Source organism: Delphinus delphis, chromosome X (genome assembly GCF_949987515.2).
Source record: "Delphinus delphis chromosome X, mDelDel1.2, whole genome shotgun sequence".
In the NCBI taxonomy this organism is placed as follows: Eukaryota; Metazoa; Chordata; class Mammalia; order Artiodactyla; family Delphinidae; genus Delphinus; species Delphinus delphis.
In genome coordinates, this window is record NC_082704.1 from 18528663 (window position 1) to 18549570 (window position 20908).

The 20908-nt window shown below is 35.0% G+C and overlaps 1 protein-coding gene across 6 annotated transcripts in view; it reads left to right on the forward strand.

Annotated features, from left to right (window-relative positions):
* Positions 1-20908, forward strand: part of SMARCA1 (SNF2 related chromatin remodeling ATPase 1) — a 69507-nt gene that overhangs the window by 21325 nt on the left and 27274 nt on the right. For 4 of the 6 annotated variants that reach the window (XM_060003042.1, XM_060003044.1, XM_060003045.1 and 1 more), the window contains 9 exons: positions 698-924; positions 2050-2171; positions 4948-4983; positions 5903-6055; positions 8338-8470; positions 9052-9200; positions 11395-11514; positions 18793-18903; positions 19165-19278. In XM_060003042.1, the coding sequence (XP_059859025.1) occupies positions 698-924; positions 2050-2171; positions 4948-4983; positions 5903-6055; positions 8338-8470; positions 9052-9200; positions 11395-11514; positions 18793-18903; positions 19165-19278 (1165 nt within the window). The remainder of the gene's footprint in view (positions 1-697; positions 925-2049; positions 2172-4947; positions 4984-5902; positions 6056-8337; positions 8471-9051; positions 9201-11394; positions 11515-18792; positions 18904-19164; positions 19279-20908) is intronic. The other 2 variants (XM_060003047.1, XM_060003043.1) reach the window with 1 other exon arrangement.

The window sequence follows — 20908 nt, forward strand, 5'->3', positions numbered from 1 at the left end:
ATTTCTCTGGACTCAGACGTTAAGATCAAACCCTCGCTTTGTCCCTTTCTGTGGCTCTGAATAAATTGTTTCACTTCTTTTAGCTGCCTGAATTTCCATCTGTAAAATGGCAGTGACCCTAGTACTTACCTTGGAGTTGTAAAGATGTAACAAGATGATTCATATACCTGGCACTTGCACTCAGTACAAGTTGGCCGTCGTTATAATTAAATATTATTACTGTCCAGGTGGATATGTAGGTCTGTTTTCTCCTGGGTGAAGGTCTAGAAAAGACAATAAAAATGTTTATAGGATCAGAAAAAAATGACCTATGAAGACAGGTATAAGAAATTGCAATTGTTTTTAACTCAAACAAGTAAAAGCCAGATACCAACTTTCAGCAAATATTGTAGTTATTAAATATTAATAATTATCAGATGTAGTTGTCTGAATTGTTATCAGCTGATGGCAATTTTTAGCAATGGATAAAGCAGGAGGAAATAGGTTTATAGGCAACATACAAGTTAAAATATTCAGATCGTCACTATTTTTTGGTTTTGCTGATCAAATTTAGTCTCAAATCAAATCTTTTTGTTTTTCTTTAAATAGGAATCTAAGCAGATCACCAAAGGGACATTATTTTTTTTCCAAAGGGACATTTCTTGATGGCATTAAGCCTTTATAATAGTTGATGATTAATTATAGTTTAAAATTTTAGGTATACAAAAATCCTGATGAAAGATATTGATGTTCTAAACTCTGCTGGCAAAATGGACAAGATGCGGCTCTTAAACATTCTGATGCAGCTTCGAAAGTGTTGTAATCACCCTTACCTGTTTGATGGTGCTGAACCTGGTCCACCGTATACCACTGATGAGCACATTGTTAGCAACAGTGGTAAAATGGTAGTTCTTGATAAACTGTTGGCCAAACTCAAGGAACAGGGTGAGTTACAAATCTTCAAATTAATGTGAAGTAACTTAATATTGTATATGAATAACATTTTGCATAATCATTTGTCATTCATTCATTCACTTGTTCAGCACACATTGTTGAGTATTTACTGTTTGTCAGGAATTGTCCTATGGGCTGGGTATACAAAGATGCACAAGACAACAGTCCTTGCCTTGTAGATGCTCACAGTACAGTGAGGAGGAATAGTTGCAGGTCACTGTGATAGTGCTGTGATATGCTGAGAGATTGGGAGTTGGGGAAGTCTTCACAAAGATGATGTTTGAGGTGAGCACGGGAGAATGTGTAGGAGTAAACCATGAGAAAAAGGAAGGGAAGGGTGTTCCACATCTTCAGTGAAGCAGAGGTGTGAAAGAAGGGAATGTAGAGCTTGTGGTATTTGGGTAGAGTGGCAGTGGATGAGTCTGGGAAGATGGATGGGGCCATTACAAAAGGCCTTTTACACTATGATTTAAGGAGTTTGGACTATTTTGAAGGTGGTGGGGGTGGTCATAGAACATTTGGCTGTGGACAGCGATGTGATCAGACTTGTATGTTAGGAAGAGAAGCTTGGAAGCAGCATGGGGGTGTATCTACTGAGGATGAGAGACTAGAAACATCCTCAGGATGGAGTAAAGGCAGATTTTATTTTATTTATTTATTATTTTTTAAATTTATTTTTTTATCATTTAAATTTTATTTTATTTATTTTTTTATACAGAAGGTTCTTATTAGTTATCTGTTTTATACATATTAGTGTATATATGTCAATCTCAATCTCCCAATTCAACCCACCACTTCCTCCCTCTTGGTGTCCGGACATTTGTTCTCTACATCTGTGTCTCTATTTCTAGTAAGGGAAGATTTTAAATCATCTCAATATGTGTGGAGGATTTTGAAGACCTTAAAAATGTGTAACTCAACAAATGCATACTTATGTATAGTATCCCTTGAAGGGGTGTGTGTGTGTGTGTGTGTGTGTGTGTGTGTGTGTGTGGTTAGTGGAGTGTTCATGTGCTATATATTTATATTGCAAATGATGTTTACTTTTATTTTTGTAACTTTCAAGTTAGTTTTACACAAGATGAACCACTTGCTTTTTTTGGTGAAATGTTTTAGGTTCAAGGGTTCTCATTTTTAGCCAGATGACTCGCTTGCTGGACATTTTGGAGGATTATTGTATGTGGCGTGGTTACGAATATTGTCGACTGGATGGACAAACCCCACATGAAGAAAGAGAGGTGAGGAAGAGAAAATAAAACAAGACTTGAAAAATCAGAGTTCAATTAAGCCACGTTTTTCATCATTAGGTAGTTTTGAACTTTGGCCTTTTCTTTAGCTAGGTGCATTGAATTTCTCACTACCATCTCTCTCTCTTTGAGATCTTTAGCTGGACTTCCATTACACTGGCTCTTTAAAAATCTTTCTTTCCAAGGTTTTCAAAGACATCCTAAGTTATCTATTACATCCTTACCTCCTCTAATCACTGCTGTCTCTGGCCTTTTGACTACTTGTTTCTCAGTTTACTCTTTGACCCCTGATTCTGTGTCATTTTCTTTTCTTGATTTGCCTCCTACATTAGAGCCTCGCCATTCATGGAGCTTAACAGTTGAGATTGTTTCAATTTATGAGCAACCATAGACTCATGAGACAGTAATTTGTAAAGGGAATGATCTCAGTCTTACAGAAATTTTGTACAACTGAAATGGGACAACATAGGTGTAGGAGCTTATCATGCACTTGGATTTTGGAGTACTAAAAGGTTGGTGTGCAGGAATGAGTCACTTAGCTAATGAGGAAGCCTGCCTAGCACCCACTAGTTTTCTGTAATTTGGAAATTCTTGAAGATTTTTAGATGACTTCTCATGAATGTCAGGGGTCTAATGTATTTTAAGCCCTTTAAAGCACTTTTTTTTTTTTGAGGGAGAGGGCTTTGCTAATTTATCTTCTCTTTTCTGTGATCCTTCAGGGCTCTGTCTTTGGCCTCTGTTTTAAGTCTATACTCATGCTCTGGGCAGAGATCGTGATTTCATGGTATAGTGGAAAATGCATTGAACTTGGTTTCAGAAGACCTGAACTTAACACCAACTCCACCACTATGCGTGCAAGCTATTTAATCCTCTGAGCCTCAGTATCTTTGACTCTTTATTATAAGGGTAATATTAATGCTTAGGCTTCTGTCTTCCTGACAGTGTTGTGAGGACCACTGCATATAATATGTATGAACAGAGTTTTTGTACTATGTAGTGCAGTATAGCCCACAGGTCATGAAAGTGCACACAGGCCTTTTCACCTCTCAGCTCTAGGACCCCTTCTCAGGCCACAAAGACTCTCAGCCTGTGTCCCTCTCCTTCCATAGCTGCAGTGGGCACTCTGTCCCTTGTGCGCCTCCTTAGTGAAACCTGGCATAGTGTACGATAGTGTCCACAGCAGGAGCACAGGCCCTTTTCACATTAAGGGTTTCCCTGCTACACACTGTGGGAAAACAGTTGTGGTAATATTTATAAATGAGGACGTTTCAAAGCTTATGCTGTTCCCTGCTCTTTAGTCTTTTACCCTCTCTGAAATGGTAACTTGAATCTTTATTGGGCTTTCGCTGATTTATTCCTGGGAATGGATTTCTCCAAATCCACATTAAGCATAGTACCATTCAAGATGGCCCTTCTTCCCGGAATGAAGATGATACTAAGGCAGAAGAGTAGGTGCTTTCTGATCTCAAATAGCCAATTTGCATTTCTGTCTAATCTCTCTGCTCATGAATAATGTGGACTTTACCTAATTATGCTCCAATTATCTGGTTTCTTAAAATGTTAAATAATGTTCTCCTTTCAGAGACTTTGAATCACATGCTTTGACTTTAGATATAGCAAAGTGAGGGACTTCTCTGGCGGTCCAGTGGTTGAGACTCTGCCTTCCAGTGCAGGGGGTGCGGGTTCGATCCCTGGCTAGGGAGCTAAGATCCCACATGCCTTGCAGCCAAAAATCCAAAACATAAAATAGAAGCAATATTGTAACAAATTCAATGAAGACTTTAAAAACGGTCCGCATCAAAAAAAAAATCTTTAAAACAAAAAAGATATAGCAAAGTGAGAGCTGTTTGTTTTGTTTTGGAAATGTCCTGCCTTCCCATTATGTTGTTGTTCAGACAAGCATTTCATCTATTTTCCTAGTAAGAAGGGGAAGACTACCTTTAATTCCTTACTCGATTTGTTTGCGAGCTGTTAATAAGCAATTCTTTCTCAATAGCAGCTGGATTTGCCCTTTCTCCATTGCTACAGCTAAATTCAGCTAGCTCCTCACTTTTATGGGGAAAGGAACTAACATTTGTCAAGCAACGACTATGAGCTAGGCAACTTAGAGTTCCAGCTGAATTCTCCCAGCAGCCCAGTAAAGTATTGGCATAATTTTCTCCACTTGAAACTGTGTCTCAGAGAGGTTAAATGCTTGCTGAGAACCACATGTGTAATAAATGGTAGAGTTATGATTCACGCCCAGGTTTTTGCTATTTCCTCTACACCAAATTGCCTCTCACTACACCATGCTGCTTTCTGTACTGCCCCCTCTACATGCTGTATGGGCTGCGGCAGAGTCACCTTCTCTGTCTGCAACTTTTGACCATGCCATTCCATTCCTTAAAAATAGAACTTCCTGTATTTTGCGATTATGAAAGTAATATATGATTGCCAAGGAAATCTTGAGAAGAAAAGTATTTCTGGCCAATATTTTTATGCATATATAATATATAAATAATTAATATTATACTCTATACACTACATATGAAGTTCAGTATCCTGATACTTTTTACTCAACATTATATTGTACTTTCCTATATCAGTAAAAAATATCATTGTAAAAATAATTTTAGTGTGATATTTCATCCTGTGGACATACAATAAATAATTTATCCCCCTATTGTTGATCATTCAGGTTGTTTCCAATTTTTCACTATTATAAATAATGCTTAAGTAAAAGTCCTTATACATAAATCTTTGTGCCCATCTCTGATTATTTCCTTAGGATAAATTCCTAGAAGTGGAATTACTGGGTCAAAGGGTATGAACACTTTTAAGACTCTTGATGCATATTGCCAAATTGCTTTCCAGAAAGGTTGTACCAATTTACACTCCCAGCAGCAATGTATGAGAGTGCCCGTCTCACCGCCCCCTCGTCAACATTGAGTATATCATTTTTTTAATCTTTAAAAAATGGTATTATGTTGTTTTAATTTGCATTTATTTGATTACTAGTGAGATTGAACATTATTCTTGTGTTTATTAGCCATTCGTACTTGTTCTTTTGTGTACTGTCCTTTTTTTTCTCATTTTTCTATTGCGGTCTTAGTGTTTCTTTCTAATTAATTTGTATGAGATCTTTATATAGCAAGGATATTAACATCCTATTAATTTTTAAGACTCTTCACTGAATATCCCTGGATTACCTTCCTGATTTTCCTCATTACTTCCCTGTTTGCTCCTTTTCACCATATGGAAATAAATCTACTTACCTTCCCCTCTATCTGTTGCTCTCATTCCCATTTCTAAACTTTTATCTCTCTTGGTTGGTCTTCTATACCTTCTTTATTAATTCTTCATAAATTAATGGGAATGAAGTTGAGATATCTGACATTTTACCCCCTAGATATATTTTAGCTCCCACTCAATTAAAACATTTTCACTATTATTATTTTAAAATAATTTAAATGATTGATTAATTGCTTAGTTAAATTTGTCTTTGTGATTGTTCTTTTTATTGAGGTAAGCTTCTAAAGGTTAGGAACGTTATGTAATACACTTTTTACTGTACACATAGTACAGTTTATAGATAGATGCTTAAATATTTTTGAAGATGGAAGAATATTACAAAGTGGGGTTTTGAGCATGCATGTTAAAATGTTTATTTCTTTCTTAAGGACTCTGGTAATATAATTTGATTTTTCTCTCTTTTTCTTCCATCTCCTGTCAATTAAATAAAGGAAGCAATAGAGGCCTTTAATGTTCCTAATAGTAGCAAATTCATCTTTATGCTGAGTACCAGGGCTGGAGGTCTTGGAATTAACTTGGCAAGTGCTGATGTGGTTATACTATATGACTCAGACTGGAATCCACAGGTTGATCTACAAGCTATGGTTAGTAATCTTTAATGGTATCAGAAATTTACCTTAGCTCGGAAAACTATTGTTATTTATACAGCACAAAGGTAATTTATGATAAAATGGTAACAACAATCTTTGGGGGATTTTGTAGATGTTAAAATAGATTTTTCTGGAAAACAAAGTTGCTGTGCTAATTGCAAAAAACAAACAAAACAAAAACAAATACACCCCAAGCCCAACTATAGCATTTGTGTGTTGATTTTGGCTTTTATCATGAAACAGAAATGTCATTTTTTCCCACTCCTAAATATTGAAGAGGGCACATACATATGTTTTAATGAAAAGGGTTTAAAAATTAGTCTTTCAGTATTAATTTCCTTAACAACTAAATATATTAAAATCCTTAGCACTGAAATTGGGAGAGATAGGGTTTTAATTTCTGTTATAAAACAATTGGGGCAAGAAGGTAAAAAGGTAACAAAGGAATATATTCCAGGAAAACATTTGCTACCTAAGGACACCATCAGAAACTACTCTATGTTTAAAAAAGGTTCAGGGAGATTTTCTTACCTTTCATCATGGTATCATTTATTGAACTAGAGCTACAACTTGAGTCACTGTGACTCAAGTTTTGAGATTATATATAATTTCAGAGGTAAAAAGATAAAACATAGCTATGCATTCAAAATCCCAGGAATTTATGGGACAACTGACTGTCTTTGGAAATGATTAAAGTCATATGCCAATGAGGCAGAGCTTAGAAGTCGTCCCTTTTCTTTTATAATAGAGAATTGAAAATATTGACCATCGGGACATTTTAAAATCCACATGCTTTGGCATAATTGTTACTGCTTTAGGTACCAAACTGCATGTTTGATGTGACTAAGTTGGAGTAAGCCCCAGTAAGTTACAGTGTTACTGAACTGGAAAACTTACTGGTGACACTTTATTTCCTTAAAAGTGTTAGAGGATAGCTGATCTTTCACGATTTACCGATTTGAGTTTGAAATGTAAATATGTGTAGGGGTGTTGCATTCTCTCTCAGTGTGCTGTGTTGAAACTGTTACTGGCTCTAGTGTTTTTATATTTAGTACAAGGGCTGTTTTGAACCCTGTTTCTTTCATTTTTTTTTCTTGACCAGCCTCCTCCCTTCACCTATTTGCCCTGGCAGCTTCTTGTGTTTTAAAAACACTCCCCCTGCAATGAACATTGTGGTACATGACTCTTTGAATTATGGTTTTCTCAGGGTATATGCCCAGTAGTGGGATTGCTGGGTCATATGGTAGTAGTTCTCTTTTTAGTTTTTTAAGGAACCTCCATACTGTTCTCCATAGTGACTGCTAAAAAAAAAAAAAAAAAAAAAAAAAGGTCATGAAGAACCTAGGGGCAAGATGGGAATAAAGACACAGACCTACTAGAGAATGGACTTGAGGATACGGGGAAGGGGAAGGGGAAGCTGGGACGAAGTGAGAGAGTGGCATGGACATATATACACTACCAAACGTAAAATAGATAGCTAAGTGGGAAGCAGCCGCATAGCACAGGGAGATCAGCTCGGTGCTTTGTGACCATCTAGAGGGGTGGGATAGGGAGGGTGGGCGGGAGAGAGACACAAGAGGGAAGAGATATGGGGACATATGTATAACTGATTCACTTTGTTATAAAGCAGAAACTAACACACCATTGTAAAGCAATTATACTCCAATAAAGATGTTTAAAACAAAAACAAAAACACTCCCCCTAGCTGTTTATATGTTATCAGAACTTGCCACCTGTCACACCTTTACCAACTGTAAACCATAGGACCAGTTCAAGACCATACAGTAAGGATATTAATAGCCCATTAATTTTTATGACCCTTTATTACAGATCCCTGAATTGCCTCAGTAAACAGAAAGAACTGCTTGCTGATGAGAGAAAGCTGACTTTTGCCACCAAAGCAGCCCTTATTAACTAATTTGCCCCTCACTTAAAAAACTCCTTGCTAGTGTGGAAGATGTTTGTATTTAATGGCTTAAAGTTACTTAGTAACTTAATCCAGAAGCTTTCAGCTCTCTTTAGTCCTCATCTTAAAGGGGTTTTGTCTGTTGTCCTTCTGGAAATTTCCATTAATGGTACGGCAGAATATTTGCAGATTTCTGTGTTCCCAGGGGTCTCTAGATATTCTTAATATTCTTTACCCTCGTTTCAAAAATGGCAGGTCTAGAGAGATCAGGAACTAATTTTTATTTTCAGAATTTTATAGCATAAGCTTGCTATACCATACATTTTATCCAGAATGCCCAATGTCTTATATTAGGATTTTTTTCTACTAGGATCGGGCACATCGTATCGGTCAGAAGAAGCCAGTACGTGTATTTCGTCTCATCACCGACAACACCGTTGAAGAAAGGATTGTTGAAAGAGCTGAGATAAAACTGAGACTTGACTCAATTGTCATACAACAAGGTATTTATACGTGTAAACTGAATTAGGTGTTCTTTTTGAAAAACACGTGCAATTTTCTTCAGAGGAGATTACTTTTAATGAAAGTTGACCAAAATCTGCAAACTTAGTAAAAGAAAAAAGTCAAATTAAAAAAAATGCTAATTTAAATCTGCCTATTTTGAAACCTGGCATTCAGTATATGGAGTAGGTACTTGAACATCACTAGCTTATAGCTGAATGTCAGTGGCATGTCTTTTGAAGTACTTGGTATTATTTAGCAGATAAAATGTTTGGTTTAAAAATTTTAGAACATGTATTAGAGGGTGCCTTTTCATACAGAACAATTTGATCTGAGAAATGAAGTTTGAACATGAAAAAATGTTTCTGTCCTATGTTTTAACTGAATTTTATAGAAGGAAATTCATATTGAAATAGAAGGTATGGTAGAAGAAAAACTTGCAGGGTTGTTCTTTTAAAAAATTACTTTAAAGCTCACTAAAGTTTTACTTATGTTTAAATGTAGTAGTTTCTGATTAGAACTAATATGCTATGCTTTCTCTGGAATATCATTGCATATATACAACTTTTATTTTTATTATCAGGAAGACTTATTGACCAACAGTCTAACAAGATGGCAAAAGAGGAAATGTTACAAATGATACGTCATGGAGCCACCCATGTTTTTGCTTCTAAAGAAAGTGAGCTGACAGATGAAGACATTACAACTCTTCTGGAAAGAGGGGAAAAGAAGGTTAGTTAAAATGGCATTTTGTTTTCATGATGGATTGCTTTAACATCAGTTTATTTCAGCATGATTATTGTAGTGTGTTGTTTCAAATGCATGTTTCAAATGACTCATGTTCTAAGAATTTGTAGATTTATATCCAGGGATAATTTAGGGTTTTTTTTTTAGTTTAATTTTTGGTGAGAAGAGTAGGAACCGGAGTTTAAAATTGAGTGACCTTATATCTCATGCTTATAATATTGGTATTTACTCTACTTAAAAGCCCCAAAAATGTTGTGTTTAATCACTTGTATCAGGACTGCATTTTTGTGACTTTTTTGCATGGGATTAGAAATTATCTACTGATACATTGTGTTAACTGTAACTTTTGTGAACATTTTGTAAAATATTAAAGCATTATTTGTTAAAGTATAATAAGCTGTTTCAGAATATTGCAATTTTGTGTTGAATTTACCTTTTTTCACAAATTATTATGGATAATTTCAAACATAAGCAAAAGTAGACAGAATAGTGTAATGAACCCCCATGTACTTATCACCTGTTTCCAACAACCATCAACCAGTCCTGCCCCATTCACAGCCCCAGTTCATCTTCCTGCCCCATTCACAGCCCCAGTTCATCAACCAGTCCTGCCCCATTCACAGCCCCAGTTCAATCTCAGCCATATCATTTCAGCTGTAAATATTTCACTATGTATTTCTAAAATATAAGAACTCTTTAAAAACATAACCATGATGGCATTGTCCCACCTGAAAAACCCCAATAATTCTTTAACAGCAAAAATCCAGTTATAATTCAAATTTCCAATTATCTCAGAAGTAGCTAAGCTTTTTTAAAACTTTTTTAAAAATCAGAATGCATGTAAGGTCTATACATTGTCATTGGTTGATATGTCATATGTATCCTTTTTAATCTGTAGGTTCTCCCTCCATTTATGTATTATTTCCCTTGTAATTTATTTGGTGAAGAAACTGGATTGTTTGCCTTTTGAGTTGCTCACAGTCTAGATTTTGCTGATTCCATCCCCACGGAGTATTTTACCATGTTCACTTATGTACTGTATTTCCTGTAAATTGGTCGAATTTACTTTTCAGACTATTTTTTGTTTCTGAGGCTATATCTCCATACATTTATATTATAGCCCCAGCACTTATTTATTTTATAACTGACCTCCCACCCCCCACCTCTGGCAACCAGCCAATCTGTTCTCTGGGTCTATGAGTTAGGTTTTCTTTTTTTTTAGATTCCACATATCAGTGAGATCATATGGTATTTTTCTTTCTCTGTCTGACTTATTTCATTTAGCATAATAGCCTCAAGGTCCATCCACATTGTCTCAAATGGCAGGATTTCCTTCTCTTTAATGGCTGAGTAATGTTCCATTGTATACATTTACACCACATTTTCTTTATCCATTCATCCATCGATGGACGCTTAGGTTGTTTGCATGTCTTGGCTATTGTAAATAGTGCTGTAACGAACATGGGGGTGCAGGTAGGTATCTTTTCAAGTTAGTGTCTTCATTTCCTTCAAATAAATTCCCAGGAGTGGAATTTGGAATTGCTGGATCATATGGTAACTCTATTTTTAATTTTTTGAGGAACCTCCATACTGTTTTCTACATTTCCTTAACCAATTCCCACCAACAGTGTAGGAGGGTTCCCTTTTCTCCACATCCTCTCCAGCATTTATTATTTGTAGACTTTTTGATGATGGCCATTCTAACAAGTGTGAGGTGATATCTCATTGTAGCTTTGATTTGCATTTCCCTGACGATTAGTGATATTTAGTACCTTTTCACGTATCTGAAGCCATATGTTGGAATTTGAACAATCTTGTGTTCCTGTGTTTTATGTTAGCGTGCAAATGTGTTGTTTAATCCAAGTTTGCCTTTGTTTTAGCATTAGCCATGTGTCCCATTAAAATTATGCAGCAGAAATTATAATATGGCTACATTTTCAATGACAAAAGATTTTAAAGAAAGCCTAAGTGAGAACACTTAAGAGCCATTTAAGTATTTAAAATACTTGGGGCAAATTAAATTTATATTCAAGTTTGATGTTAACATTGCATTATTACCTTGTAAATTAACAGATTGCATATTTCATATCAAAACCTGACTTTTAAAAAGATAGAAAATCCACAGATTTTTATAAGTAATTCAGTGATAATTTTCTAATTTCAATGCCTTCAACTTTAGACTGCAGAGATGAATGAACGCTTGCAGAAAATGGGAGAGTCTTCTCTGAGAAATTTTAGAATGGACACTGAACAAAGTTTGTACAAGTTTGAAGGAGAAGATTATAGAGAAAAACAGAAGGTAACTTTTTACCCTCAACCATTAGATTCTCAAATTAGCATTTCTTCCCGTAACAATTATATATTTAACAAAACACTGGCACTTACCTATCACAATACTGTGCTACAGCGTGAAAGTGATGTATGTCAAAATGATCTTATCTAAGGGCTGGTTTATTATTATTATTATTACCACCACCATCAACATCATTTTTGCTGTTGCTGCTACTACCACTACCACCACTTTTGTTTTTGAGAAGCAGTATAGGATGTGGTTGAGTTCCTGGATTCTAAAGCTGAAATCACAACTCGATCACTAATTGACTTAAATTTTTTTTTATTGAAGTATAGTTGATTTACAATGTTGTGTTACTTTTAGGTATACAGCAAAGCGATTCAGTTATACATACATATGTATTATTTTCAGATTCTTTTCCCTTATAGGTTATTACAAAATATTGAGTATAGTTCCCTGTGCTGTACAGTAGGTCTTTGTTGGTTATCTATTTTATATGTAGTAGTGTGTATATGTTAATCCCAAACTCCTAATTTATCCTTCCCCTCCTTTCCCCTTTGGTAACCATAATTAAGTGACTTTGGATAATCAGTTTTTTCACCTATCAAATGGAGATTGGAGTAATTACATTATAGAGTAATTAGAACAAAATATGTAGCACTTAGTATTAATTATATTAGTAATAATATTATTGTTAACATATAGTTACTTAAATGCCAGAAGGACTTTGTTACAGGTGGTCTCATTTATAAAAGAATGCCTTGTAATATACTTCATGGACAACAAAGGTCTCTTGAAGAAATGGGAATTTTATTTATTTTGTCTGTTTAAACTGAAATTATGGCTGTAATTTTAAAAACTTTTAATTTTCAAATGACTTCAGACTTTATTGCAAAAACTAGTAAAGAGTTCACATATATCCTTCACTCAGCTTCCCCTAATGTTAACAATTTACTTAATCATATTACAGTGATCAAGTCCAGGAAATTAACATGTTTTCCCCCTAATGTCCTCTCCCTGTTCCAGGGTTTATAATCCAGGATCCCACATTGCAGTTTTTAAAAACAGAGTTTTATTTTTAAGAGCAGTTTTAGGTTCACAGCAAAATCAAGTGGAAAATACAAAGACTTCCCATATTCCATCTGCCTCCCTCCAACAGCTTCCTCCACTGTCAACATCCCACACCAGTCGAACCTACACTGACATCATTATCATTCAAAGTCCATCGTTTACATTAGGATTCACTTTTGGTGTTGTACAGTCTGTGGGTTTGGATAAATGTATAAATGACTGGTATCCACCATTATGATATCCAGAATAGTTTCACTGCCCTAAAAACCCTCTGTGTGCTGCCTGTTAATCCCACCCTCCCGTCAACCCCTAGCAACAACTGATCTTTGCACTTTCTCCATAGTCTTGCCCTTTCCAGAATATTATATAGTTGGAATCATACAGTATGTAGCCTTTTCCAATTGGCTTCTTTCACTTAGTAATATGCATTTAAAGTTCCTTCATGTCTTTTCATGGCTTGATAGCTCATTTCTTTGTAGTGTTGAGTTATATTCCATTTTCTGGAGGTACTACAGCTTATTTATGCATTTATCTACTGAAGGACATCTTGGTTGCTTCCAAGTTTTGATAATTATGAATAAAGCTGCCATAAACATTTATGTGCAGGTTTTTGTGTGGACATAGATTTTCAACTCCTTTGGGTAAATCCCAAGGAGCACGATTGTTGGATTGTATGGTAAGAGTATGTTTAATTTTGTAAGAAACTGCCAGCCTGTGTTCCAAAGTGGCCATACTATTTTACATTCCCGTGGGCAGTGAATGAGAGTTCCTGTTTGCGCCACATTCTCACCAGCATTTGGTGTTGACAGTGTTCTGGATTTTTGCCATTTTAGTAGGTGTGTAGTAGTATGTCTTTGTTTTAGTTTGCATTTCACTCATGACATATGATGGGGAGCATCTTTTCATTTGCTTATTTGCCATCTGTATATTTCATCGGGGAAGTGTCTCCTCAGATCTTTCGCCCATTTAAAAATCAGAATGGTTTTCTTATTGTTGAGTTTTAAGAGTTCTTTGTATATTTTGGATAATAGTCTCTTATCAGATATGTCTTTTGCAAACAATTTCTCCCAGTCTGTGGCTTGTCTTCTCATTCTCTTGACCCACATTGCATTTTGTTGCTGTGTCTCCTTGGTCTCTTCTAATCTGTGATAGTTCTCAGTCTTTCTTTGTTTTTCATGACTCTTGAAGAGTATTGTTCAGTTGTCTTGTAGTTTGAATCTCACTTTGGGGTTGTTCGACATTTTTTTCATGATTTGATTGACATTATGCATTTTTAGCAAGAATGTGTTGGAAGGGATGTTACGTCTTTCTCAGTACATCATACCAGGGAACATATGACATCACTATGTCATGTTACTGGGGACAGTAACCTTAGTCACGTTGTTGAGGTGATGTCTGCTGGCTTTTTCCACTGTAGAGTTCCCATTTTTCCCTTTGTAATTGATAAGTATCTTGGTGGGGGGAGATACGCCTCAAATTTTTGCCCACTGGTTTTAGCATCTCTTGGTGGAGTTTGCCTGCAATAGTTATTGCGGTGTTTACTTAACGGTAATTTTGTATTTCCTTCATTCCATCTACATTTATTAATTGGGATTTTTCTGTAAGGAAGAGCTGTCCCTTCTCCCCATTTATTTATGTACTCTTTTATTTATATCAACATGGACTCAAGGAGAGTTATTTTTTGAGTTATAATACAATTCTATCATTTTTATTTTGTTACTCAAATTGTTCTATAAAGCTGTTAAATTTTTTAACTGACAGAATGAATTTTTTAAAATAAAAAAGCTTATTCTTAGGTATTGATTTTACTGAAAAATCAGAGGTGAGCCATTTTAATTTGCATTGCAACTAGTATGTTGATAATGCTTTGTTGCTGTCATTATTTCTGGTTAGTTTTTAGTATCTTGACCAAAATCTATGTGGTTATTCTATCTATAACCTTAATTCAGACTACTTATGGCTTACTCTGAGGAGATGGAGGTGACAGCCTGCATACACAGAGTGCAAACTGCCTTCCTAATATGCTTTTTAGATCTCATTATGTGATATGAATTTTATTAATTTTACAATTATTCCCTTGGGCTTATTGTTATTATAAGTGTTTTATAAAGTAACAGTGAAAAGTCTAAATATCAGTGGTGCTTCCTACCTACTTTCTTAGAGGAAAATTAGGCTTAGTAAAATATTTGTCCATTTCTAATATAACAAGTTTTCCTGTGTTTCTAATTCTAGCAAAATAATGATGTACAGATATAAAGAAATTTTGATGATAACAATTATGATGACTTTTATAATTGACTGACTAAATCAGATTTTTTTCTGAATATTCTGAGTTGAAATTATATTTTTATTATGTCTTTCCATATTTTCTAGATAGGTTCATAAAATAAGTTCATACTGTCCTTTGAAGAGAATTGAAAACCTGCAAGAATGTTGTTCATACATATGGAAATTGCACAGTGAGGTAGATTTTTATATAAGATTTATCGAACCAGTTGCATTAGTTTATAACCATACCTGGTGAATTAAGTCATAATGACTGAAATTGATTCTGAATAAATTAACCTGAATAAGTTTGTATTAACGTAGTCTTATCTAAAACAAACTAATTTAGCATGATTTATTCTGTTTTTGAAAATCCAGGAATTGGCCTTTAATACTTATTTCACATTTGAATATCTAAACCTTCAAACAAGTATAGGTTAAATGGCCAAATACATTACTTTTAGAAAGTTAAGTTATTATTGATTTTTCATCCCAATCGAGACAAATAAATACTGGTTATTAAAAAATATCTTTTCGGGCTTCCCTGGTGGCGCAGTGGTTGAGAGTCCGCCTGCCGATGCAGGGGACATGGGTTCGTGCCCTGGTCTGGGAAGATCCCGCATGCCGCGGAGCGGCTAGGCCCGTGAGCCATGGCTGCTGAGCTTGTGCGTCCGGAGCCTGTGCTCTGCAATGGGAGAGGCCGCAACAGTGAGAGGCCCGCGTACCGCAAAAAAAAAAAAAAATCTTTTCTATTACTGTCATCTCACATTAACCCATCTGAGGGGAAAAACAAAACAAAACTCATCATGTTACATAACTCACATTATCCATCTCGTGAACTTTTAGAGGTAAAAGAGACATTTAGTCTAACCTTGTTTGTGATTAAGAAATCCTATCGATAACATCTAGGACAGTTATCTAGCCTCTGTTTTTTTTTCTTCCCCCCATCCAACCTCTGGTTGAACTCGGTATTGTTGGGATTCTTATTCAGGATATTTCATTTCACTGTGTTATATTCTCTGGTTCTCAGAATACTTCTATTTTTTAAAAAATATTTATTTATTTGGTTGCACCGGGTCTTAGTTGTGGCACACAGGCTCCTTAGATGAGGCAGGCGGGCACCTTAGTTGTGGCACGTGGGCTCCTTAGTTGAGGCAGGTGGGCTTCTTAGTTGTAGCATGCAAAAAACTCTTAGTTGTGGCATGCAAACTCTTAGTTGCAGCATGCATGTGGGATATAGTTCCCTGACCAGGGATTGAACCTGGGGCCCCTGCATTGGGAGCACAGAGTCTTATCCACTGTGCCACCAGGGAAGTACCTCAAAATACTTCTTATTTGGCTTATAAGCTCCTTGGTGGAAGAGATTGTTTTATTCACTTTTGTATCCTTGACACATGCAAATAGGTACTTAAGACATATTTGTTAAATTATATTGAGTAGCAATCTACTTTCTTGTGACTTTCCATGTTGGTTTTAATCTTATAGATCAACAAAGAACATTTTTTTCTATCTGATAGACTTTTCCATATGTGGATGCCACCATTTTGTCTTTAGTCTTTACTTCTCTAGACACAGAGTTTATGATTTCTAACCATTCTAGTCATCTTAGTTTATCTTCCACTCTTAAAATGTGATAACAAGGTTAGAACTCAGCCTGTAGATGAGGTCAAATAGAGTGGGACCATTAATTGTATTGGATTGGCCAAAAAGTGCCTTCGGTTTTTAAGTAAAAATAAAAGACACATTTTTCATTTTCACCAAGAACTTCATTGAACAACGTATTCACCCTGTTGTTTCTCTACCTTCTGGCATTTTTCAGGCAACTTCATAATTCCATCTTCCCAAAACTTTTTATCTTTTTGAGCAGAGAACTGTTCGAGGTTCCTTCTACAGTCTTCCAGGGAATTGAAATTTTTTTCCATTAAGAGAATTTTGTAAAGACCAAAATAATTGGAAATCTGAAGGTGCAATGTCTGCTGAATACGGCAGATGAATCAGAACTTCCCAGCCAAGCTGTAACAGTTTTTGTCTGGTCCTCAAAGAAACATGCGGTCTTGTGTTACCCTGATGGAAGATTATGCATTTTCTGTTGACTAATCATCGAGTGCTGCTTTCAGTTGGTCTAATTGGGAGCAGTACTTGTTGGAATTAATCATTTGGATTTCCAGAAGGAGCTCATAACAGAGGACTCCCTTCCAATCCCACCATATACACAACATCACCTTCTTTGGATGAAGACTGACCTTTGGTGTGGTTGGTGGTGGTTCATTTCACTTGCCCCACGATCTCTTCCATTCCACATTACTGTACAGTACCCACTTTTCATCACCCGTCACAATTTGTTTTAAAATGGAACATTTTCATTATGTTTAAGTAGAGCGGAAATATGGTCAAGAAGGTTTTTTTCGCTTAACTTATGTGGAACTCAAACATCAAAGCGATTCACATAATCAACCTAGTGCAAATATTTTCAGTGCTTGATTTGGATATTTTGAGTATGTTGGCTACCTCCCGCATGGTATACTGTTGATTGTTCTCAATAACTCGATTTGATCGCTATCAACTCCAACTGGTCTACCTGACTGTGGAGCATCGTCCAGTGAGAAATCTCCAGCATGAAACTTCGCAAACCACTTTTGACACGTTCGATCAGTCACAGCACCTTCTCCATACACTGCACAAATCTTTTTTTTTTTTTTGCGTTTCTACCTTTCTTGAAAAATAACGTATAATATGCTGGAAATGTTGCTTTTTTTCTTCCATCTTCAATGTTAAAATGGCTACACAAAAATTCACCAATTTTGATAAGTCTTTTTTTTTAAATGCATGCTGATATGACAGCTGTCACATACAATCTAACAGAATTATTTCCAATGAAGTTAAAGACAAGTAAGTGCTACTAGAGCCATCTTACAGAAAAAACCAAACAAAACTTTTAGCCAGCCCAATAGATTAATGGCCTCTTTTGTGTAAAAGTAGTAGGCTAGGCACTGTGAAATCAAGAAAAATATCTGAACTAGAAAAGCATACCTACAGACTCAGAACTTTATATTGTCACTTTTGTATATTGACTTTTAAATTGCATTTTCCAGCTGATATTGGGGTAAAGTTTTGTAAGGCTACCAAATCATTGTTCACACCACTTTGGATATTTAATAATAACTTACATTTAACTCTTGGCAGTTTACCTAATGCTTTCACATATATGGTCACATTTAATCCTCAGAGTAGGTATTATTATTATTCCCATTTTACAGATGGAGAAAATAATTTCTTCAGAGTTATACAGTTGGTAAAGTGGCAGAACCTGGTTTCAAATTCAGGTCTTTCTGATTCCACTGGCTTTTCCCACAGCTACCTTACCAAGAGGTCTTATTTTAAAATTTCTCTTGATTTGAAGGGATATGTGGCTGTCATGTTGATATTTATTATTTATGCCTTTCAGCTATTTTCTAATTCATACACTTAACACAGTTACCAGAATCAATATTAGTCTTCCTCCTATATTAGACGCTATTTATTTATTTTGACATAAAATATTAACCAGATTATGCAAATTCTTCTCAATCACTAAGCAAGAGCTAAGTTTCAAACTTCCTTTAAAAAAAAAAGAAAACCATCCTTGCACTTGCACCTAAACTTGGTATACAGTATGAGGTTTTGGAAGTTGGGATGTATAACTGACTTATAAAGCAAGTTTTTTTTTTAATTGAAGTATAGTTGATTTACAATATTGTGTTAGTTTCAAGTGTACAGCAAAGTGATTTAGTTACTTCTTTTTCAGATTCTTTTGGGGTGCATGTATCTTTTCCAATTAGAGTTTTACAAAGCAAGTTTTGATTCTTCCTAATGGCTTTGGTTTTCTCGCACTTCTACAACCTTGATGTGCTTGATATTTATAAAAAAATTTGGAATTATTAAACTCCTCATTCTTGTTTTCGTGTATAGCTTGGAATGGTGGAATGGATTGAACCTCCCAAACGAGAACGCAAAGCCAACTATGCGGTGGATGCCTACTTCAGAGAGGCTTTACGTGTTAGTGAGCCAAAGATTCCAAAGGTAAAGCAGTATGAGGCCAGGTTTTATGTCCTACAGTAGAATTGTCTCGTAACGTGGTCTCTGATTCAGATTTACTTATATTAGTGCTAAATCTTAGTCCCTAAAATATAACAATACAGAAAAGTACTTGATATGCTCTAGCCATATAAATGGATTCCATTGTATTTATTTTTCTATATATAAAAGAAATAATAAAAGATAAGTGTGTTCACTTCATGTACTGAAAACAAATATATATGTAATGCATTTTCTCCCCCGCAGGCTCCACGACCTCCAAAACAGCCAAATATTCAGGATTTTCAGTTTTTCCCACCACGCTTATTTGAGCTCCTCGAAAAGGAAATTCTTTATTATAGGAAGACCATAGGCTATAAGGTAATTTTTCAGTTTTTTGGATTAGCATAATACAATCTTTTAAGCTAATATAATGTATCAAGCTAGACTAGAAAGTGTTCCATTTTAATGTGAGAGAACTTAAGAGTAAGTCAAAATAGTGGTGTTTTTAAAACCAAAGAGGGGGTTTAACTAGAAGCAAAGCATCAAGCTACCCAATCACCAGTAAGATCATCACTAAATGAGATTAGTGGAGAATTATCCAATATTTCAAAATAGTAATACCATTTTAATAATTCTCGTATTCAGGTGCTCGAAGAATATGTAGAATAAACAATAGGTATGTGTTTAAATAGAAGTGAATGTATAATAGATGATAGGAAATGTTTGATTATTTTCCTCAAAATGACCAAGAAATAGTATTTTTGTGTTTATTGCTCGTAGATTGATAGAAGCCCTGTTGGTGGTTAGTAGATTGTGATCACTTAGGTGTTAAAATAATGATAAACACGATAATGAATTATGGAACTTAAAAATGATCTTTTGGAATTCAAATTTCTTACTTATATAGGTAGATAAGAACCCGTTTGTAGTGAGTGAAATATAATGTCTGTCATACTTACAGCTATCACATTGAGAGATTAAGCATACCAGGTTATTTCTGTATGTTGAAATTGGCTTCCTAGTGAGTGGAAAGGGATGACCAAATAATAGTCAATAGTATGAACAAAATTATAAAAGTATTAACACTGTTATAATTTTATGAAGATTTATGTTTTATGAATTGGAAGCTGTGTTTTAAAATTTATTTTGTGAACTTTTATCACAAGTGGAACTGTGACCAGTTATTTTGATTGGTAACTGTAATATGCCTAGAAAAGCTCCATATATATATAAGATATTTAGTTAGTTAATATTTTCGAACTGAGGGAAGAGATATGGGGACATATGTATATGTATAACAAACTCACTTTGTTATAAAGCAGAAACTGACACACTATTGTAAAGCAGTTATACTCTAATAAAGATGTTAAAAAATATTTTGGAACTGAATGAATCTCTAGAGTGTTTCTACTATTTGTCCAAAGTGGGAGCACTGTCATTTGAAATAGAGCAAAAAAGTTTTGCTTGCTATTTATGTACCAAAGTTTAGATATATATAAATAGGGACAAGAAACTTAAGGTGAATATAAGTGGAAATATATATAAATAGGAACAAGAAAGTTAGGGTGAATATAAGTATAAAAATATATAAAGTGGTTAGTTATAATCTGGTTAGGGAAATATGATTAAATTTGAATGTATTTAACCAACAGGACTGGATAAAATCCTTCTTAGGAAGTTGTAGAAGAGTACAGGAATCATGGTTGAACATCGGATCAGGCATAAAACCAGTTTCAAAGAAAGTGAAAACAGCGATATGGTAGAAGAAACAGGCAAGTTATAGGTTTAAAATGTAAAATAAAAATAGTAAAATTAATAAAGTAGTGAATAAGATTTCACGAGGTAAACAAATATATACATGATCCCACTAAGAATTATTAAACATTTTAGGTTTAGATCATTATTTTCTGTTAACTTTTATTGACTATTATTAGTGAGACTTAAAGGAGAATTAGATTGAAATGTTAGACCCCAGTAATCAACCAAATATCTGTGTAGAGCATCTTAT